A 22,578-nucleotide genomic window follows, 5' to 3' on the forward strand; every position below is an offset into this window, starting at 1 on the left:
TGAATTGATATTATTGCTGTTTACATTAATAATAATATTTGAAAATAGTAAATCATTTATCTATCAGACAAAAAAAGATGAAAGAGAGAAAGAGAGAGAGAATTATTTTTTACTATATGATATTTTATCTCATTAATTAAACTTATTAATATACAGTATTAATCAATATTAATATTTGAAAATTAGTAAATCATTTTTGTATCATAAAAATGTATTTTGTCATGAAAATAGCATCAAAATACACTAATTAGTGATTATTTTCGTTGGAAAACCCCGCAAATAGGCGAAATTCCTGCAAATAATCAGCAGATATGGTCCAGAGAGAAATCCACAAATCCGGAGAACACGAATGCAGGAGGCCCACTGTATTACCTTTAGCTAATTATCTATGTTCAATGCATATTGGTTCATGATAATTCAGTACTAAGAGAAATTGAATAACATTAACAAGTTAGCCTAGCGTATAGATGATTAGATACCATGATAAATCGAACTCAGATTCAGACCGATATCAGCATTAGCAGATTGTTTTGTGGGCATGTTTATTGTGTAAGGAAAATAATGTGATTTAGTTCGCTATTTTATTTTCACTTGATTACTTCGTAGTACGAGCTTTATCGTTATGTTATTTATCTTTTATCAGTGTGAAAATAGCAGTAAACTAAACTGTATTCTTGCAAGACCTGAAGTTTTTATTAAAATGATTCTCTCTTAACTTTATCTACAGTTGTGTTTGATCGGATAAGTTTACGGGAGTTTTTTCTTTGTTACCAATGCACAGTAACAATCATTAGCAGTCGAAAAGTGTTCTCAGCTTCAGCTGCAACTTTGTTTGAATTTAACAGAATGTTTCCTTGTTGATCTATGATCTATAGCGAACAAATTTATTACCTAAAAATATATCAGTCCTATTATACATAACTGCAGTAATTGTTTACTATCGTACGATGGTTGAAATACAAGCCAAATGGATGTTGTTATCCAATTTGGTTGTACTTAGCAAAACGTTGTTTCTCTTTCAGTTGTTCATGCCTGTACACATTTACCAAATGAGTAAAACATTAAAACAAAACTTTCATAATTCTCTTTTGATGTTATTGAACTTATTTAACCCTTAAACACCGAGCCGGTATTTCCAAAAGTGTCTCCCGTATGCCAGCGGCGTTCGCGAGTGAGCGCCAAAGCGGAATTTTTTTTTTTTTAAATCACAGAATGCTTAATTTTCAAGATTAGGAGTTCATTTTTGGCTCCTTTTTTTGTCATTGCCTGAAGTTTAGTATGCAACCATCAGAAATGAAAAAAATATCATTATCATATATAAATATTGGAATATATGACAGCGCAAAAAAAAAGCTAATAAGTTCATTTTGTTCATGACTGGTATATATATAGCTGTATTTTCTGAAGTCCGACAGAATTTAAAAACTTCCGGCACACGCAGTGGTCGGCCAGGTGGTTAGTACCCATTCCCGCCGCTGGGAGGCAGGTATCAGGAACCATTCCCATTTTCTATTCATAATTTTTCTGTCGCCGGTGCTGGAAACACCTGTTTTCAGTACCTCCGTCTTAGGATTTTGGAAACTTCATTGCCGCTAAGTATCCTAATTGTCTTTTGATTTATTTACTTGGATTTGTGGCTAGGCATACGCTATCTTAAATTGTTTTGAATTTGATTCATTTTTGCATAAGATATCTGAATCTAGTTAGGCTAGTTTCAGAGGGTGTTGTCTGCAAAGATAGGGTGTGGCTACCGAAAGCTTCGGTAGATCCGCACTTGGTATGCACGAGGGGTATGTGTCTTGCTTCTTTGTTGAGATTTGTCATGTAAGGAGTGTGAGACTTTGTCTAATTCCATAAGGAAGACGTATGATTCGTATGTACGCAATTAATCAGTAAACAAAAGTCAGGGTAGTGAACCTGCTAACCTTCCTGTAGACTTTATTTTGCCTAACCCTGTAGTATGGCCTACGGGCTATGAATATGTCCGCGAGAGGTGCTCACTCTCCTTCATTGTTGTGAAGAGTGCTAGTTCTGTAATTGTTACTTCTAACCCTGTATTGTTGCCTTCGGGCCCTAATCAGTGTCTGTAGAGGGTATTGCCCTTTCTCTGATACTCTATCGATTCGTAACTTAGAATCGATAGTGCTTGCTTCAGAGAGCAAAAGTGAAGTGGCTAAGTGCAGTGACAGTGCCCCTTGTGTAGTGGAGGGTGCGTCAGATCGGCCTTATTTCGCCTCTAGGCCGGGACCTCTGCTTGACTCCCAGGACCCGGGGAGAGAGCATGTCGAAAGCCGAAGGAGGGTTACGAGGAACCCCCACCGATCTGGCGTGCCTTCGGCAGTATCTGATGAAACTCCTCAGGCTGCCAAAGTGCGTGCACGTGCACGAATCCTGAAGGATTGCTTCTCGTCCTCCGAAGTGTCCTCCCCGCGCAGGGGTTGGAGCTTTTGGAAGGACTCGCGCCCTCTAAATAGAAGCTTTATAGAAGAGGACGCTTCACGTCCTCTCTCTCTTGTTATGCGTTTCAGTGAGAAGTAAGAAGGCGAACGTCGCCTGATCACGTGTACGTCTTTCCACCGAGAAATACGAAAAAGAAGTCATAGTAGCAGGACGCTTTTGAGAGCGGACGTCCGAGCTTTGTTTCTGTGAGAATAAGAAGGCGTTCCCTCGCCCCTCGTATTCTCACACGATCAACCCTTCTCCTGAGACTGCTTCGTGCAGTCGGATTTCTCTCCGAGATGTATCTCGCTCTTCCCTGAAGGCAGTTTCTCTCGCTTGTTTTGACGCCTGTCAGGAGCGTGACGCTTTTCTGCACGCTTCTTTTGACGCTCGGCTTGGACAGAATGCTCGGATGGATGCCAGGCGTGCGGGGGTGCACGCCAAGCGCGCACCAGTGGACGCCGAGCGCGCGCGCCAGTGACCCGAGCGCGCACGCCGGTGTGTCGCCTGGCTGAAAGTTTCTGTTGAACTCTTCAAGCTCTTGTTTACGATTTGGGCCTAAAGAATTTTTACCTCTACCTTCGGTGATACCTTCTACCCCACCTGCAAAGAATGTGAAGTAAGCAGTGCTTTGGAGGAAGCTTAAAGTGAACAGACAACTTCGTCTTCGAAACCCAGCAAGACCTCGGGTTTCGTGAATTCAAGAGGTCTCTGTCAATTAATATTGCTTTTCGCAAAGGTGGATGGAGTTAAGGAAAGCTCAAGGGAAGATCTCGTTTGCTCTACCGCAGTCAAGACTTTGCGATAAGGCAGTTACGGGTTATGTAAAAGCTCGACGTCCTCCACGTCATGATGCTCGAAAATGTTCGGTAGGAATCTTGCAAAGGCACTCATCAAGAGGACGCTCTTCAGGAAAGCGCAAGACACGACTTCCTTTGCCATATTGCCAATAAAATTAAGGTTGCAAGCTTTTTAGTCCATCTGAAGGGGCTTTTCAGATGATAGATTTTGTTAGTTCCTAGTCGGGACGACGCTGCCGAAGTTGAACATCGGGGTCCTACCTGCCGTAAGCCCAGTCTCTTAACAGGATTCTTGCCCCTTCCTCGATTGATACGGGAATCGGAAAAATAATATGCTCGACTTCCTGGATTACGTTTTGTCAATTCAGTGACTTCCCCCCATTGACAATATACTATCGTTTTGTCAAGTAAGTGGGTATCTCCTCATTGACAAAATATCTCTTTGTCCCGTAAATGGGTTAGTTCGCATTGACAAACATCTCAATAACTTTATATTGCGTAAGCGGATAGGCTCTTTTTGACTAGATTCGGAAGAGCTCTCATTCATCAATCACAGACTCGTACAAGAAATAGACTTGTAGACTACGTCAGTGATCGCTTATGTCCAATAACAGAAGAAGCTTGAGCTGTCCGCTTCGATTCTCTAAGATTTGTTCATGAAACTTGCCTGTCAGATATGTATGTAGCTGTATTTCCGAATTCAGCTATAGATATGTCTGCCAGGTAAGTATGAACAAACTTTATTGTATCATAACAATATCATATTTTGGTTGGTTCAAGTCAGATAGCGCTTGCTGTAGTTACCTCTTCGGATGGCAACCGAGAGGTCCATTGTCTATTATTTTAAGGACATTTAATCGTTACTCCTGCAGCCTTCCAGGAGTTTCCGATTTATCTTTTACCGTTGTATGCTAGTGTTATGACGAAACAAACGCACCTCTATATTTAGCGTTTTCTGTTTTGCTTAAATACACCAGCTTGAGAGTCTCTTTCTGCTAAAAAAATAACGGACATATTTCTTCGTAGAATAGAGTAGCTGGCAACCAGGCATAACGGTAAGAGACGACGAAAGTAAGCTGCTGTCACTGTCCTCCAGTCCAACCGAGCCAGTAGCAGCTCGTTCGCTGTCATGCTCGGTAGGTTACGTCTCTCTCTCCTGCGGGATTGACTGACTAACCATATCTTTGCCCTACAATCACGGACTTTAGCCTAAGATTGAGGGGATTTCTTACATGAATGAATAAACATTGCATTCGTTTTGCCTTACTATGTTCAACAGAGATATCTCTTCTTTCGGTGCTCGTTACCGCACGGTATAGGACTACGAGTCTACCGCAACATTGCACTATTATATGCTTTCCTGCTTAGGCAAAGCGCAGCCTTATTAGGGAAGTAAGCATACTCGGTGAGGGAATGGATGAGCATGCTGGGGACCATTTCCTTCCTGAAGAAGTTTGTTTCCCTGAATAGACTGCAATTCAGACCTCTACAGTTTTTTCCTACCGGAAAACTGAAATTTTATCCAAGATCTAGGAATGATTCTGAACATCTCTTAGTGCGTCAAGTATCACCTGAGGTGATAGAGAGAAGGTGCCGGACATCTGGAGAGGGTTTCAGATGTCCTGGAACATAATCTGAAAGTAGTGGAAGCAATTCAGTTGTCCCTCCAGTCCTCGAAACGAGTTTTTGGAACCAGTGGTCCAGATCAACTCGGATTTTCCACAGCTCTCTCATATCTTAAGAAGTATCTTCTCTCGGTCCCTGTTCGAGTTTACGAGAAAGAGCGTATTATAACAACAGGCATAGAACGTAACGATCCTCTAGAGGTTCGTTACAAGATTGCAAAAGTCTGTACGAATCTTCTCGATTGACGGCAGCAACTACTGACTTCTGAGTGGAATCTTTGTTTAGAAGTATGTTGAGAGTTGTGGAGACTTTAAGGACGTCCTTTCATTCATCTCTTTGCTATGTTGAGGACGAAGAGGTTTCTTCTCTGCTCCCTTATTCTCGATCCAGGAGCGGTAGCATTAAACGCCATCCTATGGTATTGAACGGGGATGGATGTTTAGTCTCTTTTCCCCCCTTTTTTCAAACGCTTAGGAAATGTAATAAGATGATTTAAGACGTCACAGGGAGCAACAATGACGCTGATCGCCCCATGTTGGCCTTCAAGATCCTGGATTCACAGAGGTCACGTCCTTCCTAGTTCATTTTCCAAGGACCTTTTCCGAGAGAGTCGGTCTACTCTAACATGAAAGGTACCTATAACCTCTCCGCTCTGAGTCTGACTACGTTCAGACTATCGAGATGTTGACAGGAATAAGATTACCGTCTTCCCTTTCCGTCTGAAGAATGGGATAAGCTGGCAGTCACAACTATTAAAGAATACGCAAATATGTTGTTGACGGCCTTTGGGCTCAGAGATTTGCTTCTGTTAAACAACAAAGCCCTTCAGGATCTTTGAGTTCTGTGGAATCTCAAAACTCGCTCACCATCTACTTTTTGTCTCACCTGTTTTCTCGGAGTCAGACACTCGTGTGAGATCAGGCGACATTTAGCAGCCCTGAGTTTCTTGTTGACGAAGTTGGTTGCGTTGATACACCCCCGATGATCGTGTAACATGAGACCAGGTTGGACTGTCAGGCATTCGTCCTTCGGGACTGAATCGCCTTTTTGCTCTGCGCTCCTTTCTTCTGGTACTAGAAGCTCGAGTCAGGAGTTGCTCATGAGTTGATTCGCTGATGACGTTGGATTGAGTTGATACACCCCCAAGGTTTGCTTAGCTTGAATCGCCCAGGCAGTCCAGACACTCATCCTTCAGCGAAGAATAGTGCATTATAGTCTTCAGGGTACAGCCTTGCTGTCCTTGATTCGTCTGACTGGTCACCTGGTCGGTCACCTGACTTTAGTACAGACGGACTGACTGTGCATGTCCAGATCGAAGCTTTCTATATGGAACTTAGACGTAGTCTGAAGTTCTTGATGTCAAAGCATTTCGAACCCCTCCTTTCGATTAACTTATTGCACGTGACCAGAAAGGCCTATTTTCTAACCACTCTAGATACGATAAAGAGGGTTAGTGAGGTTTTAAGTCATCGTCAGAAGTTTTGGCTTTAGGGAACACAATGCGGTGTGTTCGCTAAACCTTCCGTTGTGGCCTAAGAATGGAAACCCGTCTAGTCCTTGGGCCAGGAGCTTGGAATCAAGGGATGGCACAAGTTATTGGGCAAGAGCCAGAGAGAGTCCTGTGCCCTGTCGGGTCTCTCAAGTTTTATCTACATAAAACTAAAGAAAGTCGAAGTCCTTCGGACAATCTGCAGTGTTCCGAAAAAGACCAGACTTGCCCATATCAAAGAACACCCTGGCTTTAGTGTTAAGGAGTTTTTTAAAAAAGGCTCCTTCATTGTGTTTGCACAAAGATTTGAAATCTTTTGATCTGAATGCTCACGAGGTGAGGGCGCGGCCTCAGAAGCATTTCAACAGTGCATGGCACTCGGTAACATACTGAGTACCACGTTTTAGCGAAGCAACTCTGTGTTCGCTTCACACTTCCTGCGGGATGTAAATACGACATATGAGATCTGCTGCTCGCTAGGGCCATACGTGTCTGCAGAACACAATCTTGGGGGCAAGAAGTACCACTCATCCTATCCTGTAGAAAATGGTTAGGAAGAGCTCTTAATTTAGTTATTGAGTCGCTGCCAATGGTGACTTCTTAACTCTTAAGCCTTAGTTAAAACACCTTAACTTTGGCTAGGTTGGTCAGGTGGTGATATATATATATATATATATATATATATATATATATATATATATATATATATATATATATATATATATATATATATATATACATTTTCGTATATAAAACTTTATGTAACGGCTAATATAAAATGGTGCAAACATTACGACAATCGGACGAAAAAATTTCTGATTTTTTTGGAAGAGTTACCTAGCGGACGTAAGGAAAAAGTTTTTTTCATAAATTCTCCATAAATTGAAATATTGTCCTCCACCGCAAAGTACCCACTACAGTAGTACCAACCAGAGGCTGTATCCACCTGTAGCTACTATCTCACCAGGTCAGGACCAACAAACATTTTCACAATGCTAGCCTATATTATTCTGTTCTCATTTCATTAACCTTATTTAACCCTCTTACGCCGCAAGAACGGTAAAAAAAAAATTGTCTCCCGTGTGCTGGAGGTGTTTCAGAGTGAGTGCGGAAGCGGAAAAAATATTTTTTTCAAAAAATCACAGCACGCTTAGTTTTCAAGATTAAGAGTTCATTTTTGGCTCCTTTTTTTGTCACTGGCTGAAGTTTAGTATGCAACCATCAGAAATGAAAAAAAATATCATTATCATATATAAATAATGCGATATATGATAGCGTAAAAACGAAATTTCATATATAATTGTATTTAAATCGCGCTGCAGTTAAAGGTAACAAGTTACTTTTTTTTTCGTTGTAATGTACACTAAATTGCAATCATTTTGGTATATAACACATTGTAAAATGATAAAAGCAACACAGAGAAAATATTATCACAAAATAATGCATGAATTCGTAACTTGCGGACGTAAACAAATATTTTTTTCAAAAATTCACCATAAATCTAAATATTGTCCTAGAGACTTCCAATTTCTTTCAAAATGAAAACAAATGATTGGATATTACTATACTGTAAGAGTATTAGCTTACAATTGCAGTTTTCGACCATATCTGACGAGTTAAAGTTGACCGAATGTCAAATATATATATTTTTTATATGCAATTATTTCGGAAGTAGAAAAGCTACAACCTTCAAATATTTTTTGTTTTATTCTACATGTAATTGCGCACATTTTCATATATAAAACTCTATGAAATGCCTAATATGAAACTGAGCAAATATTCCGAGAATGGGACGTACGCATTTCGGAGATTTGTGGCGGAGAATCCGCGCGCGGAGGGAAGGAAAGATTTTTTTTTAAATTCACCATAAATCTAAATATTTTGCTAGAGACTTCGAATTTGTTTCAAGATGAAGATAAATGACTGAATATTACTAGACTGTAAGAGAGGTTTAGCTTACAATTGCGTTTTTCTACCATTTCGGTAGTCAAAGTTGACCGAACGTGGTTTTTTTTCTATTTATCGTGATTTATATGCAAATATTTCAAAAATGAGAAAAGCTACAACCTTCAATTATTTATTGTTGTATTCTACATGAAATTGCGCACATTTTCATATATAAAACTTTATGTAACGGCTAATTAAAATGGTGCAAACATTACCACAATCGCACGTATGATTTTTCGAAGAGTTACCGCGCGGACGTAAAGAAAATGTTATTTTTTCATAAATTCACCATAAATCAAAATATTGTGCTAGAGACTTCCAATTTGTTGCCAAATGAAGGTAAATGATTGAATATTACTAGAATATAAGAGCGTTTTAGCTTACAATTGCGTTTTTCGACCATTTCGGTAGAATTCAAAGTTGACCGAAGGTTGAAATTTTGGCAATTATCGTTATTTATATGAAAATATCTCAAAACTGATAAAAGCTACAACAATGGGTTGTTTTTAGTTGTATTGTGCATGAAATTGTGCACATTTCCATATATAAAACTTTATATAACGGCTAATTTTAAAATGGTGCAAACATTACCACAATCGCATGTATGATTTTTTTCGGAAGAGTTACCGTGCGGACATAAGGAAAAAGTTTTTTCATAAATTCACCATAAATCAAAATATTGTGCTAGAGACTTCCAATTAGTTGCAAAATTAAGGTAAATGATTGAATATTACTAAAATATAAGAGTTTTAGCTTACAATTGCGTTTTTCGACCATTTCGGTAGAGTCAAAGTTGACCGAAGGTTGAAATTTTGGCAATTATCGTTATTTATATGAAAAATCTCAGAACTGATAAAAGCTACAATCATGAGTATTGTATTTGTTGTATTCTACATAAAAATGCGCACATTTTCATATGTAATACTTCATGTAACGGCTAATTTACAATGGTACAAAAATTATGTCAAAGTGACGAAATAATTTCCGAGATGTGTCACAGATACTTTTTAGTGCGGCAAGAAAGAAATTCACGCTTGCGCGCCTGCGTAACGATTGTAAACAAAACAACACCTTGATCCGTGAACTCCCAGCATCCCCCAAGGCGCGTGATTCAAAAGTTTTAGGCTGGTAGGCCTATAAGTATTTTTCCACGAATTTAAAAAAAAACTTTTGTAAGTCGACGTAAAATACGTCCAGTCGGCACACGGGAGACAAAAAATGTCGACGTAAAATTCGTCCAGTTGGCGTAAGAGGGTTAATGTATTGGAGTTAACAGTATCCATAAAATCCCTTGTGCCTGTCAAGGTGGATTCAACTAAGTAATTGCGGCTTAAGTTACCCATATAAAAATTACATTTTTATAATAAAATGAGTTTTTATATTTACTTAGTCAGTAAATTACGAATTAGAGCCCACCCTCCTTCCCTCATATGGACATCAGAGCATAAATAAAATTGATCTCTTGGCTTAACTGTTCCTCTCTCCCCTGTCCCGAAAGTGGGCAGGGCCAGTCGCCTACATTAACAAAAGACTATCACTACCACTTATTTTGAAAATTTAAGCAGCTGTCGATTAGAAATTCTAGCTAAGTAATTACTGGGTAAGTATATGTAAAAACTAATTTTACTGTAAAAATGTCAATTTTACCCTGACTATTAACCCTTTAACGCCTAAGGGGTATAATAAAAATCGTATGCCGAGGGGGTCTTGGAGTGAGCGCCGAAGCGGAAAAAATATTTTTTTCAAAAAATCACAGCGCGTTTAGTTTTCAAGATTAAGAGTTCATTTTTGGCTCCTTTTTTTGTCATTGCCTGAAGTTTAGTATGCACCATCAGAACTGAAAAAATATCATTATCATATATAAATATTGCGATATATGATAGCTCGAAAACAAATTTATATATAAATGTATTCAAATCGTGCTGTGAGCAAACGGTTAAACTAATGAGTTCATTTTTTTTCATTGTATTGTACACTAAATTGTGATCATTTTGGTATATAACACATTGTAAAATGATCAAGACAACACAGAGAAAATATTATCACAAAATGATGCATGATTCGTAACGCGCGAATGTAAAAAAATGTTTTATTTTAAAAAATTCACCATAAATCTAAATATTGTTCTAGAGACTTCCAATTTGTTTCAAAATGAAGATAAATGATTGAATATTACTATACTGTAAGAGTTTTAGCTTACAATTGCAGTTTTCTACCATTTTGGACGAGTTAAAGTTGACCAAATGTCGAATTTTTTTATATATATATTTTTTTAATAGGCAAATATTTCAAAATAAGAACTACAACCTTCAATTTTTTTTTTTTTGTATTTTACATAAAATTGCGCACATTTCCATATATAAAACTCTATGAAACGCCTAATATGAAACGGAGCAAATATTCCGAGAATGCGACGTACACATTTTGGAGATTTGTGGCGGAGAATCTGCACGCGGAGGGAAGGGAAAGTTATTTTTAAATTCACCATAAATTTAAATATTGTGCTAGAGACTTTGAATTTGTTTCAAAATGAAGATAAATGACTGAATATGACTAGACTGTAAGAGTTTTGGCTTACAATTGCATTTTTCAACCCTTTTGGTAGAGTCAAAGTTGACCGAACGTGGTTTTTTTCTATTTATCGTGATTTATATGCAAATACTATTTCAAAAATGAGAAAAGCTACAACCTTCAATTATTTATCGTTGTATTCTACATGAAATTGCGCACCTTTTCATATATAAAACTTTATGTAACGGCTAATTTAAAATGGTCCAAACATTACCACAATCGCACGTATAATTTTTTTTTGGGACAGTTACCGCGTGGACGTAAGGAAAATGTTTTTTTTTTTTATAAATTCACCATAAATCGAAATATTGTGCTAGAGACTTCCAATTTGTTGCAAAATGAAGGTAAATGATTGAATATTACTAGACTATAAGAGTTTTTAGCTTACAATGCGTTTTTTTTCAACCATTTCGGTAGAGTCAAAATTGACCAAAGGTTGAAATTTTGGCACTTATCATTATTTATATGAAAATATTTCAAAACGGATTAAAGCTACAACCATGGGTTGTTTGTAGTTGTATTGTGCATGAAATTATGCATATTCCATATATAAAACTTTATGAAACTGCTAATTTAAAATTGTGCAAACATTACTGCAGTCGCACGTATGATTTTTTCGGAAGAGTTACCGCACGGACGTAAGGATAAAGTTTTTTTCATAAATTCACCATAAATCGAAATATTGTGCTAGAAACTTCCAATTTGTTGCCAAATGAAGGTAAATGATTGAATATTACTAAAATATAAGAGTTTTAGCTTACAATTGCGTTTTTCGACCATGTCGGTAGAGTCAAAGTTGACCGAAGGTTGAAATTTTGGCACATCGTTATTTATATGAAAATATTTCAACTGATAAAAGCTACAATCATGAGTATTTTTTAGTTGTATTTTACATGAAATTGCGCACATTTTCATATATATAATACTCTATGTAACGGCTTATTTAAAATGTTGCAAAAATTATGTCAAAAGTGACGAAATAATTTCTGAGATGTGTCACTGATACCTTTTAGTGCGATAAGAAAGAAATTCGCGCTTGCACGCCTGCGTAACGATTGTAAACAAAACAACACCTTGATCCGTGAACTCCCAGCATCCCCCAAGGCGCGTGATTCAAAAGTTTTCGGCTTGTAGGCCTATAAGTATTTTTCCGTGAGTAAAAAACTTTTCTATGTCGACGTAAATACGTCCAATCGGCACCCGACAGACAATTTATCTCGACGTAAAATACGTCCAATAGACGTTTAAGGGTTAATGTCTTGTTAAATGATCATACACTAAACATTGAGTACTGTATTTCAATAGCATAGAGAATACATAACTATAGCACATATTTATGTAAAAATGGTACACCATAATACAGTTTTAAGAATTGGGTGTCAGTTTTCAATAATGTTTCAGGGTTTAGCAAAGAAGTTGCGACTTTGTGGGATTGATGCCGTTGCATTGGAAAATGGTCAGACCTCTGATGATTGCATTGAGTTTTATGAAAAAGAAAGACGTTACGTCCTCAGCAGAAGGGGACCCCCCCTGCGTATCGACGGTTTAGTCAAGTACATTCCAGCAGAGTATATTTGTCATGTTGAGAGTGAGGTAAGTTTTACCTTAGTGTTTTTGTTGTTGTTTCAGTTTTATTGTAGTATATTTTACATTCTGGTGAAAGATATTATGAATGTAAATTATTGAAATAAAACTTACCAAATATTCATCTAGCTTTATCTTTACTGATGAAGCAAAGAATTTCAGTCATACCTGGTTGGGTTGGTGGGCTCTCTGTTTACTCCCTGTTCGTTTGCATGTAGCTTGAATGATTTTCCTGCTTTCCAGTCCTTCTTTACTTTGCAACTGATATTTCAGCTGTCTCGTTGGCTTTCTTGTGGACAAGATTGGTTAGTTCTGAATAGAATTGGCTCATCAGTCAGTATATAATGGGATCCAGGTTGCAGGTGGGTGTTAGGATGTAAATGCCCCTGAGTCGCACCTGTCGGAGGAATATTTCTTGGGTAGTAATCAGGCTTGGTCTTTCTTTTTCTATGTGCTGCAGAGCTTCCAAGAGGTGAAGGTGGTGATGAACTGTTAATAATCTCAATGTTGGGAATTATACCACTTCTTTTTACATATTTTAATGTTATGGGTATTCTTAGCATGATTATGTTTGATGCCTTTTGATCATTTGCGAGAAAGCGAGGAGGCTGCATAGCGATTTAAGTAAGAAAATGCCATCAATAAGTGCTGCTCTTAGTGGATTTAAGGCCAGCAAAGGCTGGTTTGAAAAATTTAGAAAACATACAGGCATCTATAGTGTCGTACGGTGAATTCAAAGGGTTTCTTGAGGCTGAAGAACATAACAAAATGAGTCAAACATTGACTTACATTCTGTAGAGATTGTGGCTTTATCACTAAAAGTCTCAAAGCACAGATTTTCACCAGCTGAATCTGCAGTGTTTTTCCTACTCATAAATTGTATCATGTTTTCTACCTTTACCCATGTACCACTGCTAGTGCTCAGCAACTCCTCTTCCTCTGTAGTCATTTTCTCTTATTCATGATCATTTTAGTTAGAACCTGAAGTCATAAAATCTTTATGATGAATTCCTTCATCATCAAGAGAAAGCTCCTGCTTGTGTGGCATCCATATGGTTTCTGAAGGCCTTCACCTCATCGTGAAATTATTGTAGAAATCAAATTTTGCCATTTGTCACTAGAATAAACACAAAAGGTCCTTATAATGTTGTGGGGAACTATCTGTTACAAGTTGTGTAACTAGAACCGAAAGTTTTGTGAATAAGGAGGCAAGTCCTATGTCATAGATGAGATATTTTAATGAATGAGGAGGCACACCCCTTGCACGGAAAGAGTTGAGCAAGGTTCTCAGACTGAAGGGCATAGCACTCTGCTTTGGAGGAGTTATCCATGCTTATGAGAACTTTAACCTTGCAAGTGGGTATGACTTGTCCTATGCTGTCTAACTCAGGTATCATATGAGCCCCTTGGGGAGGCCTCAGACCATGACCTTGCAAACAAGACTATTTTGGTGCCAGCCTTACCCTTAGTGAATAGTATTGGTGAGTTACTTGAGTTATACGGACTTTCTCCTACACCACTAGAAGGGTTGGGAATCTCTTTTTCTATTTCATTCCCCAAGTTTGTGGGAAAAAACCAAGAACCTGTTAGTTCCTGAGTAGAATTATAAGTCTTTGGTTTTTTGTCTCAGAAAAGTTGTTTTCATGTCAGCTGTAAGCTATGAAGTAGGCAGTCCCTGGTTAACTGGCGGATAAGGGGGGGTTCTCTTCCCGGGTCAGCGCCGACAACCGGAATATCACAGTAATTATGGTAATGAATGGCATTTACGATGGTGTAGCACTGATCAGCCCCAGTAAACCACTTCCTGACGCCAATAAACCGCTAACCTGTGCAGAAAATCGCTTATCGACGTCAATGAACCGCCTACCGAAGCCGATAAACTGCCTACTGACTCTGATAAACTGCTTACCAATATGCCATTAACTGGTGATGCTTATAAGCAGGGACTGCCTGCATTGTCCAAGAAGGGTCCAGCCACTTGCACCTGAGTGTTGGCAACACTGTGTCAGAACCAACAACCATGAGGAGGTGGTTGCCAGGAACACCCTTCTATCTGGCTTTGTGTTGTAATCAAGTGTTTAAACTCATCAAACAAAGTGGATTGTCTAGCAGTTCAGGTGAGAGTTCAGAAAGTCTCGATTTCAGAGTAACATTTTGAACCGTTTAGTACAAACTCCTGGTAAAGAAGTTTCTATGGAAACTTCACAGTAGCCTTAAACAGCTAAAGAGTGTGAGAACCACAATTTCAGTTGGATAGGCTTTGGTAAAGACAAGGCAATTATCTTTTGTTTTTGCCCTGTTTTGGGCTAATTATGGTTTTGGGCTAGGCCCTTACCTACAACAGTATCTTTAACTAGTCTGGAGTTACTAGGGTTTGAGGAACTTGACCCCTTATGGTCCAATGCTGTTTGTAAGGATTGTTGGAATGGCACTAAAAGGCTTAAACCTGATGTAAAGCTTTTTGTCTAGTAATATGGAAACCAGAGTTTCTGAAGGTTATTAATGTAATGTCCTTTCATCAGATCTTTGGTTAAGTACTTTCATGCTAATTTCTGTCCTTAATGGAAGTTAAGCCACTGGACTTGTGAGCAGTGGTTACAACTTTTAAATTTGAAAACTTATCTTTGGATAAGATATTGAAATCACTCAGTGGCATAGTAATTTTCTATTTGCTCTTGCTTATCTTCATGGTGCGGAGATTATATACGATTATTGCAGAGCGTTAAGTCCTCTGGTTTGTGCAGGGGATATTATGTCCTGAATTAATATTGGAGCCTTTTTATGTAACTGCTTTTTAAACCTGGTTGTAGTTTTTTGGGAAGCTTGGAGGTACTCAATGCTGAGTATTAGAAGTATACCTCTTTATACATATTAATTCCTAGTTATCTGTCATCGGCCCTGAGTATTAGAAGTATACCTTTTTATACATAAGTACTTGCTAGTTATCTGTCATTGGCCCTGCAGGGTTTTAGTACAGTAACCCTACCCCTTCTTCTGCTAAAGGGTCACCCTCCAAAGAGACCTCAGCTATCTTCATGATGAGGATCTCATACCCGAGTGACCATCCTCCTAAGGCGGCATTAATAGCTTATGAATTGAATTCACTGCTTTAAAACAAGCATTGTCTTGTACAACATATTTTTTACTAAGTCACTTTTAAAGGGTTGGCTGATTTCCACTTTGTCCACCTTTTTCAAATGTGGGAATTGGCTATATAATGGAGAGGTAAGGTTCATTTCAAAAATATAAATATGTATTTAATTTAAGATTTATATTTCAATTACTTACCTGTCCATTACATAAATTGCCCTCCTTACCTCCTCACTTCCAAAGTGGACAGAAGTAAACTGATTGGCTACAAGTATTTGTACCTATTGGTCCTCAGGTGGGGGTTGGGGGAAGCAGATGGATAACAGAAGGATATTCATAGAAAACAGAGTATGTAAAAGCTATATGTATATATAATGCAGAGGTATTTAAAAAATAAATCTTAATGTTTTATATATTTGTCTTTCTCTATCCAGTGCCTTTTATTTATATAATGGAAGAAATAATTAAAACTGCCCACACCATAAAGTTGGGCACACACTGTACAGAGGAATTCACAATAGTAGTCATGTATGTTGTGATATTTGGTTGATGAAATCCATTTGATTTGTATTGTACCAGCAAGTTAGTCTTGACACTGGAGGATTCTGCCCATTCTACATGAAGGCAGAATTTGTTTATAAAAGTTGTCAGCATTTTTTCCTTTAGTTTTGAAAATTATTCAGTATCTTTAATGCAATCTGCCAACATGCTTATTATTTTAAGGTGTTTGTCCCCAGGGTGCTAGAGAACAACTTAAGGAAGTAATGAAGAGTTTCAAGGTTCAGATGGCACCTGATGATTTCTTATCAAGTTGTGTCAAATGTAATACCAACTCTTACATATATATCTCATCAGCTATTATTAGAGACTTACAAAAAAGCACAGGTTCAGCGCAAGGGGACCACTGGATTGACTGCAAGGGAGGGCAGATAAACCTTGGCTCTGGTTGCACTGATGATGGAGTGAAAATTGCTTTTTCCAAAATTGCCACAGCAGTAATTGATAAGATTGAAATGTTCTATGTGTGTAGAAAATGTGGAAAATGCTACTGGGATGGTGAACATGAAAACGGATCTTTTAGAGATGTTGTGCAGGAATTTATTGTTCCAGAAGGAATGATAGTAAACTGTGTTGGGCTGTCATCTGTTGAAGATGAAGCTGCTGAAAGTGCATATGATTTAGGTAAACAGCTGAGTATACTATGTGTTGAGGATCTTGACAGTGGTCAAATCTGTTATAATAAACAATAGTGCTTATAAGGGACTCGGTTAATTTTGAGGGCACTGAAGTCTTGGATTGTAATTCACTTGGACCTTGGTTTTTTACAAATGCATAAATTTGGACAATCTATTTTAGCATAATTGTGCAAGTGGAAGAACATATGAGGAAGCATTGGTATATACAACAATGAGTTAAATCTCACGAAAATTGCTTATATTTAGCAGATGCTGCAGGCTTTCAAATGGAAAAAGTCTGTTTTCTGATTTGGTGTCTTCTTTTTCTCAGGGAGCTAGACAGCAGCTTGAAGAAGTAATGGCAATCTTCAAGGTAAAGCTGTCTCCAAATGATCTTTTTGCAAGATGTACAAAATGTAATTCAGGATCTTATATCAATGTCCCTCCAGCTATCATTAAAAAAATACGAGAAAATCAGGATAAGGTGGAATATGTACCTGATGAGTGGATGGACTTTGGTGAGGAAAGAATTAATCTGACATCTGGTGTTACACAGAATGGTGTAAAATTACAGATAGAGAAATTGATATTAGCTGTTGTCGAGAAAGCAGAGGTACTATATATTTGTGCTAGATGTGGAAGATGTTACTGGGAAGGATCTCATCAAGAAAGAGCTTTCAGGGAATAATTACACAATTTTTGGACACTGAAAATGTGGATGGTTATTGTAAGACTTCAGGAAGTAGTGGTGATTTTAATTCTGTAAAACATTTTCCAAGATGTGAAGATGTAAATCTTAGTACTTTTGATGGTCATTCAAGCTCGGAGAATGGTGAAAGGTGTGAGGTAGAGGAAGGTGTTAAAAAAATTTTTATTTTTGATAAGTGAAAAGTGTTTAAGAGTATATTAACTCTATAATGTACCGATAGTGATGTGATGTGTTTTTGTATGAGAGGTAAAAAGTTTTGCCAAATTCTTGCAAATAGATCTTTTTCAGTATGATATTACATCATGTTAGAAAACTATCACATAGATACTTTGAAGCTAAGATTATGAAATGTTTTGTATATTTTGTGCAATATTTTAGTTAAGTGAAAGCAATTAAATTTATTTTGTATCACACAGGTGATATGTTGTTATATATTATTGATATGTGCTGACTAAATGCATTTGTGGTCAAAATTTTAATAAATGATAAAAGAATTTAGTGTGTTAGGTTCCAAAGTTTACTGTTGGATCATGTTGTCACACTTGTGGAAAGTATGCATACCCTTCATATACAATTATTTGTAGGTAGTGAAGTGTAACATTTATTTAATAATGTTGAGAACAAGAAAACACTTTAGTGGTTGCTTTTCCTTGACTTGAAGATCTCAAAGCCAAGAGCATTCATGTGCTTACTTTATTTCTCAGTATTTGCTTGGCAAGGATAAGTCAAGTAGTAGGTTTACTAAGCACAACTTGTTGAGCATTTACAGTAAAGAATGGGAATTGCTTTGTACATGTCAAATTTCCTTTTCTTATTGTTTAGCTATGGAAAAGAAAAATGTTTGAAAAAATCCCATCTTTTTTATAGGAGGTAAATTCCTTCATTTGGTTCTCAAGATGCATTGTTTTCTTGCACATTTGCCTGCTAGCCAGTGGATTCCAGCCCATTTTTTGAAGATTGTCTGTTTCTTTATTACAATCTTATATTAGTCTGTAAGGTCTCCATTTCATGTCTTATACATTTCATGTCGCACCTGTGGTTTATTTGCAAGATAAAAGTTTTCTTTTCTCCAGGCAGTTCAGGATCAGCTTGCGGAAGTGCTGGATACCTTCTCTGTGAGAATAGAGACTAGTGACATTTTCACAAGATGTACTAAATGTAATGCACACAAGTATATATCAGTTTCTTCATCTGTGATAAGGAATCTAATAGAAAGGGATGAAACATCCCAATGGGATGTGGATGAATGGGTTGACTGTGAAGGTGGTAAAATCAATTTATTATCTGGTTGCACAGACAGTGGAGCAAAATTGTGTTTGAATAAGGTTACCAAGGAAGTGGTTGGTCACGTAGACATTTTTCAAGATATGTGCTCAATGTGGAAAATGTTATTGGGAAGGTTTTCATCAGCATACTGCTTTGACAAATTTACAAAGACAACTTTTTAGTTGAAAGTATCGGTCACCAAACAAAGCCATTCATAATAATGAAATGAGGATCTTGAAAGTTCAGTTTTGACTGACTGTTAAGTTTCAAGTCATTTGAGTATGGAGAGACTCGGCAGCCCTCAGCTTAGTTACTCAGAAGTTAAGCTTTCTGGTAAGTGGCAAAATCTAATAAGTAACAAACAAATTTAGTGCTACTTGTATAATAAAAATATCCCAGTTAATGACAATTCCATTTAATTTCCAACCTAATTTAGACTGCTTATTTATCAGCATTTTGAGGTTTGATGAGTTTAGATGTATTGTGTGGCCAAACAAACATTTTTGTAATTAGGGAGTGCCTTAAATGAAAATGATTTCTTGAGGCAGGCACTAATGCTTCAGAACAGTGCAACTGCTGCGTAAAGCATTTGACAAATTTCGTTTTGAGAGTAGACTACGTAATTGCATTTTTGTTTTTAAATCAATGCAGGTTATTGTTTAATTACCTTCTTAATGTACATCATCGTTTGTACAGTATTTTATAGTTAAACATGTATTTTTAGTTTTTTTTTAGTTTTGCATACAGTTCTGGCTCAGTATTTTCTATCTTCTGTAGGTGAGAGACGTAGCTGTGGGGTGTCACACGTTTGTTATACCTACAGGACCTGTGTACATAGTTATTTGTTATCCTACAGAACCTGTGTACATAGTTTGTTATACCCACAGAACCTTATTATTGACAGCATGTAACAGGAAACTCAATGATTCAGTTATGATTTACTGTAGTTGAGGACTAAAATTATCAGAGGCAGTATTCATATGCATTCATATTCATTATGTACGTACTTGTAAACCTCTACCTGTTTGATATTCCCATGATGATTTTATCATCTTTGTTTATTGATGCCACTGTAAAATTGCATTTTCGTAATGTAAAGGCTGTGTCATTTATATTGATATATACAGGCAGTTCCTGATTAACAGCAGGGGTTCTGTTCCTGGCCGAGTGCTGATAACTGAAATGTCACAGTGATTATGGTAATAAATGGTGTTTATGATGTGAGCACCAATAAACTGCTTAATGACACTGTTAACTGATTAGCAGTGCTGATAAACTGATTACTGATGATGATAAACTGCGTACCAATGCTGATAAACCACATACTGACGCCGATTAAATGCTTACCGACGCTGAATATCTGGTTAATGATGCCGTTAGCTAAGCGTCATAAAACAAAAATGTTGTTAACCCATGCCAATGATAACCGAAGACTGCCTGTACAGTATTAATACCTTTAATGTTAATTATTTTTGAGGAGTGTACCTTCAGTAATGGCAGTAATTTAGGATAGGGTTGAGACTAGCATGCCCCTACCCTTTGGATGTTATGTACCATTTTGTAAGTTGGACCAAGGCAATGGGAAAAGTTTGGCTTGGGGCTTGATAAAGCTTAATCTAAGCTAGAGTATATTACCAATACTGTAGACTCATTTCACACAGAAAAATGTATTTATTATAGTAGAATACTATATATATTTCAAGTAGTTATATATTTATCATTTTGTTTATAATACACTGTGTGTATAGTTGAACCTTTACAGGATAATGCATTGGTAAGTCTAGAATAGTGTGTTTCAAGAAGATGAATATGTATGTACAGTTTTCATAATTAATTATAAAAATATATTGATGGCATATTTGCACTTGTTTTATGTAACCTGGAACTTTTGAAATTTGCAGTTTTGTCTTGATTATGCCTTTGGTTAGATTTTACTCTTGTTGTGGATTATTATTATATTAAATTATTTTCCATTTTTGTGGATTAATATATTAATTATTTTATTGAGATCACTAATTCCCATTTCTTAGACCCACAGGAGTTGCCTAAAGGACTTTAGCTATATATTTCTTTGCCATGATTAATGTTGTACATCAATTTAAGTGACTAATAGCAGTTTTTATGGTGATTCTTCCTCTTGGATGTAGGGCAATATACATTTTGGGCTTTGAAAATCATATTACATTATAGCATTCCTGAGCATTTCTTACTTCACAATTTATAACATTTCAGTAATCATATTATTTTGCATGTCTTATCCTTATTCCATATCTACTTTTCTGACTAAGTGTTCTTCATCCCTTCTCCAAATCATTGGAATTTTTCGAGATCTGTCTTTTATCCAGCAGCTCGTATCTTATCCCTTTTCCACTCTTCTGAACATGAATCCAAAATTTCACACCTTTTCAAAATAACTTCCATTTTCCTTGTCATTGCTAAGCTGAAATATCAGTTTTAATTTTTTTTTAAATTTTTTTTCAGTACATCTTCCCATATTTTCATATGCTCAAGTAGTCTTATCCGTCTGTAATTCCAACATTTTAACATTGCTGTCAGTTCCCTTTATGGAGGAGTAATGATAGTTTATATTTGACAACATCTCCAAAGGTTGTGTGAGAGAGAGAGAGAGATTGGTGGAAGAATGAATGGGAGTGGTTAAATGGCCGTCGGAAGAATGTCTGTTGTAGCGCTCTGTGGAAAGTCAATGGAAGTCTGTTACGAGAGTGTAGGAGTGAGGCGTCTGGTCAAGTCAGAGTTGGTTTTGATAGCAGTTGTCCTTTGGTGTTTAGTTGTTTTGGTGGTAATTGATAGATTTTGGGGTTGTGAAGTTGTTGTGTGTGTGTGTGTCTAGTTGTGGTGAGGTTAAGAAGGTTGGTGGTGCATTTTCGGTGTCTGTTAGTGGTGGTTGGGGCAGTGTTGGTTTTGGCGGGTTGTTGTACTTCTGTAAGTCGTGTGGTTGTCGTGTTTTTTCGGGGTGTTGGTGTTCATCTGCATTGAGTTGTCGGGTTATTGAGTTTTTGTGGGGTTGTGGGTCTCGGGGGCGTTGGTTGGTGCTTGGTTGTCGGCGGTGGTTGTGTCGGCTAGCCTATAGCCTATATCCAGTGGACAGCACAGCCTAGCCCTGAGTAGCAGAAGCCAGAGGTGAGTACCTGTTTGTGTTTTTGTTCTGCTGTATTTTGTAGTGTTAAGTGGAAAGTGTGATTGAGGGTGGGGTTGATACCAGACAGGTTAAGTTTATGTGGGGAGGTTACTTGGTTTTTTGTGATCCCGCCACATTATTTTTTGGCGCCCGAACAGGGACTGCTGGTGTGGCAGCTGCAGGACAATTGGTCTAGGCTAGTGTGTGTTGAGTGGTGAGAAAGTTTAGGATGGAAGGATTGAGTGAGGTGGAGAGGGCTGAAGGAGGAGTTGAGGTTGCAGAGGGAAGTAAGAGGACAATTGGAAGTGGATAATGAGAGGTTGAGGGTAGAGTGTGAGGAGCTGAAGAGCGAGTTGGAGGAAATGAGAGGAATGCTAAGGAGTGCAAAAGTAGAAATGAAAGAAGAAGTGAAAGGAGCAGAAGAGAGAATGGTTGAGAAAATGGACGAAAAATTCTTAGTGATGATGAATGCAGTGCAGGAGATGATGAAGGGGTTCATGGGAGAGGGAGCTGTAGGGAGTAGGCCTACTAGGTCTTGTGATAGGCCAGAAGTGGTAAAGACAGTGGAAGAGCGAGGGGATGAAACTACGAGTGACGAAGGTGACTTGTTTGTGATAGGTAAAGGAAAGAAGGGAAAGAGACGAATAAGATAAACCTGAGGACAAGAATAAGAAGGGGGCTGAGGAAAAAAAGACGAATAAGGGAAAGAAGGCTAGTAAGGATGACGGACGGATGACGACAGG

General features: G+C 37.6%; 2 protein-coding genes across 4 annotated transcripts in view; one reads left to right on the forward strand and one right to left on the reverse strand.

The window, feature by feature from the left end:
* The window catches only part of LOC135211927 (uncharacterized), a 57,065-nt gene extending 39,624 nt beyond the window's left edge, over positions 1–17,441 (forward strand). The window contains exons 2-3 of the mRNA XM_064245201.1: positions 12,274–12,465; positions 17,053–17,441. Of these exons, the coding sequence (XP_064101271.1) occupies positions 12,274–12,465; positions 17,053–17,409 (549 nt within the window). The 3' untranslated portion in view covers positions 17,410–17,441. The remainder of the gene's footprint in view (positions 1–12,273; positions 12,466–17,052) is intronic.
* Positions 1–22,578, reverse strand: part of LOC135215163 (exonuclease mut-7 homolog) — a 176,468-nt gene that overhangs the window by 93,447 nt on the left and 60,443 nt on the right. The window lies entirely within an intron of this gene.

This window comes from Macrobrachium nipponense, chromosome 11, assembly GCF_015104395.2.
Source record: "Macrobrachium nipponense isolate FS-2020 chromosome 11, ASM1510439v2, whole genome shotgun sequence".
Classification (NCBI taxonomy): domain Eukaryota; kingdom Metazoa; phylum Arthropoda; class Malacostraca; order Decapoda; family Palaemonidae; genus Macrobrachium; species Macrobrachium nipponense.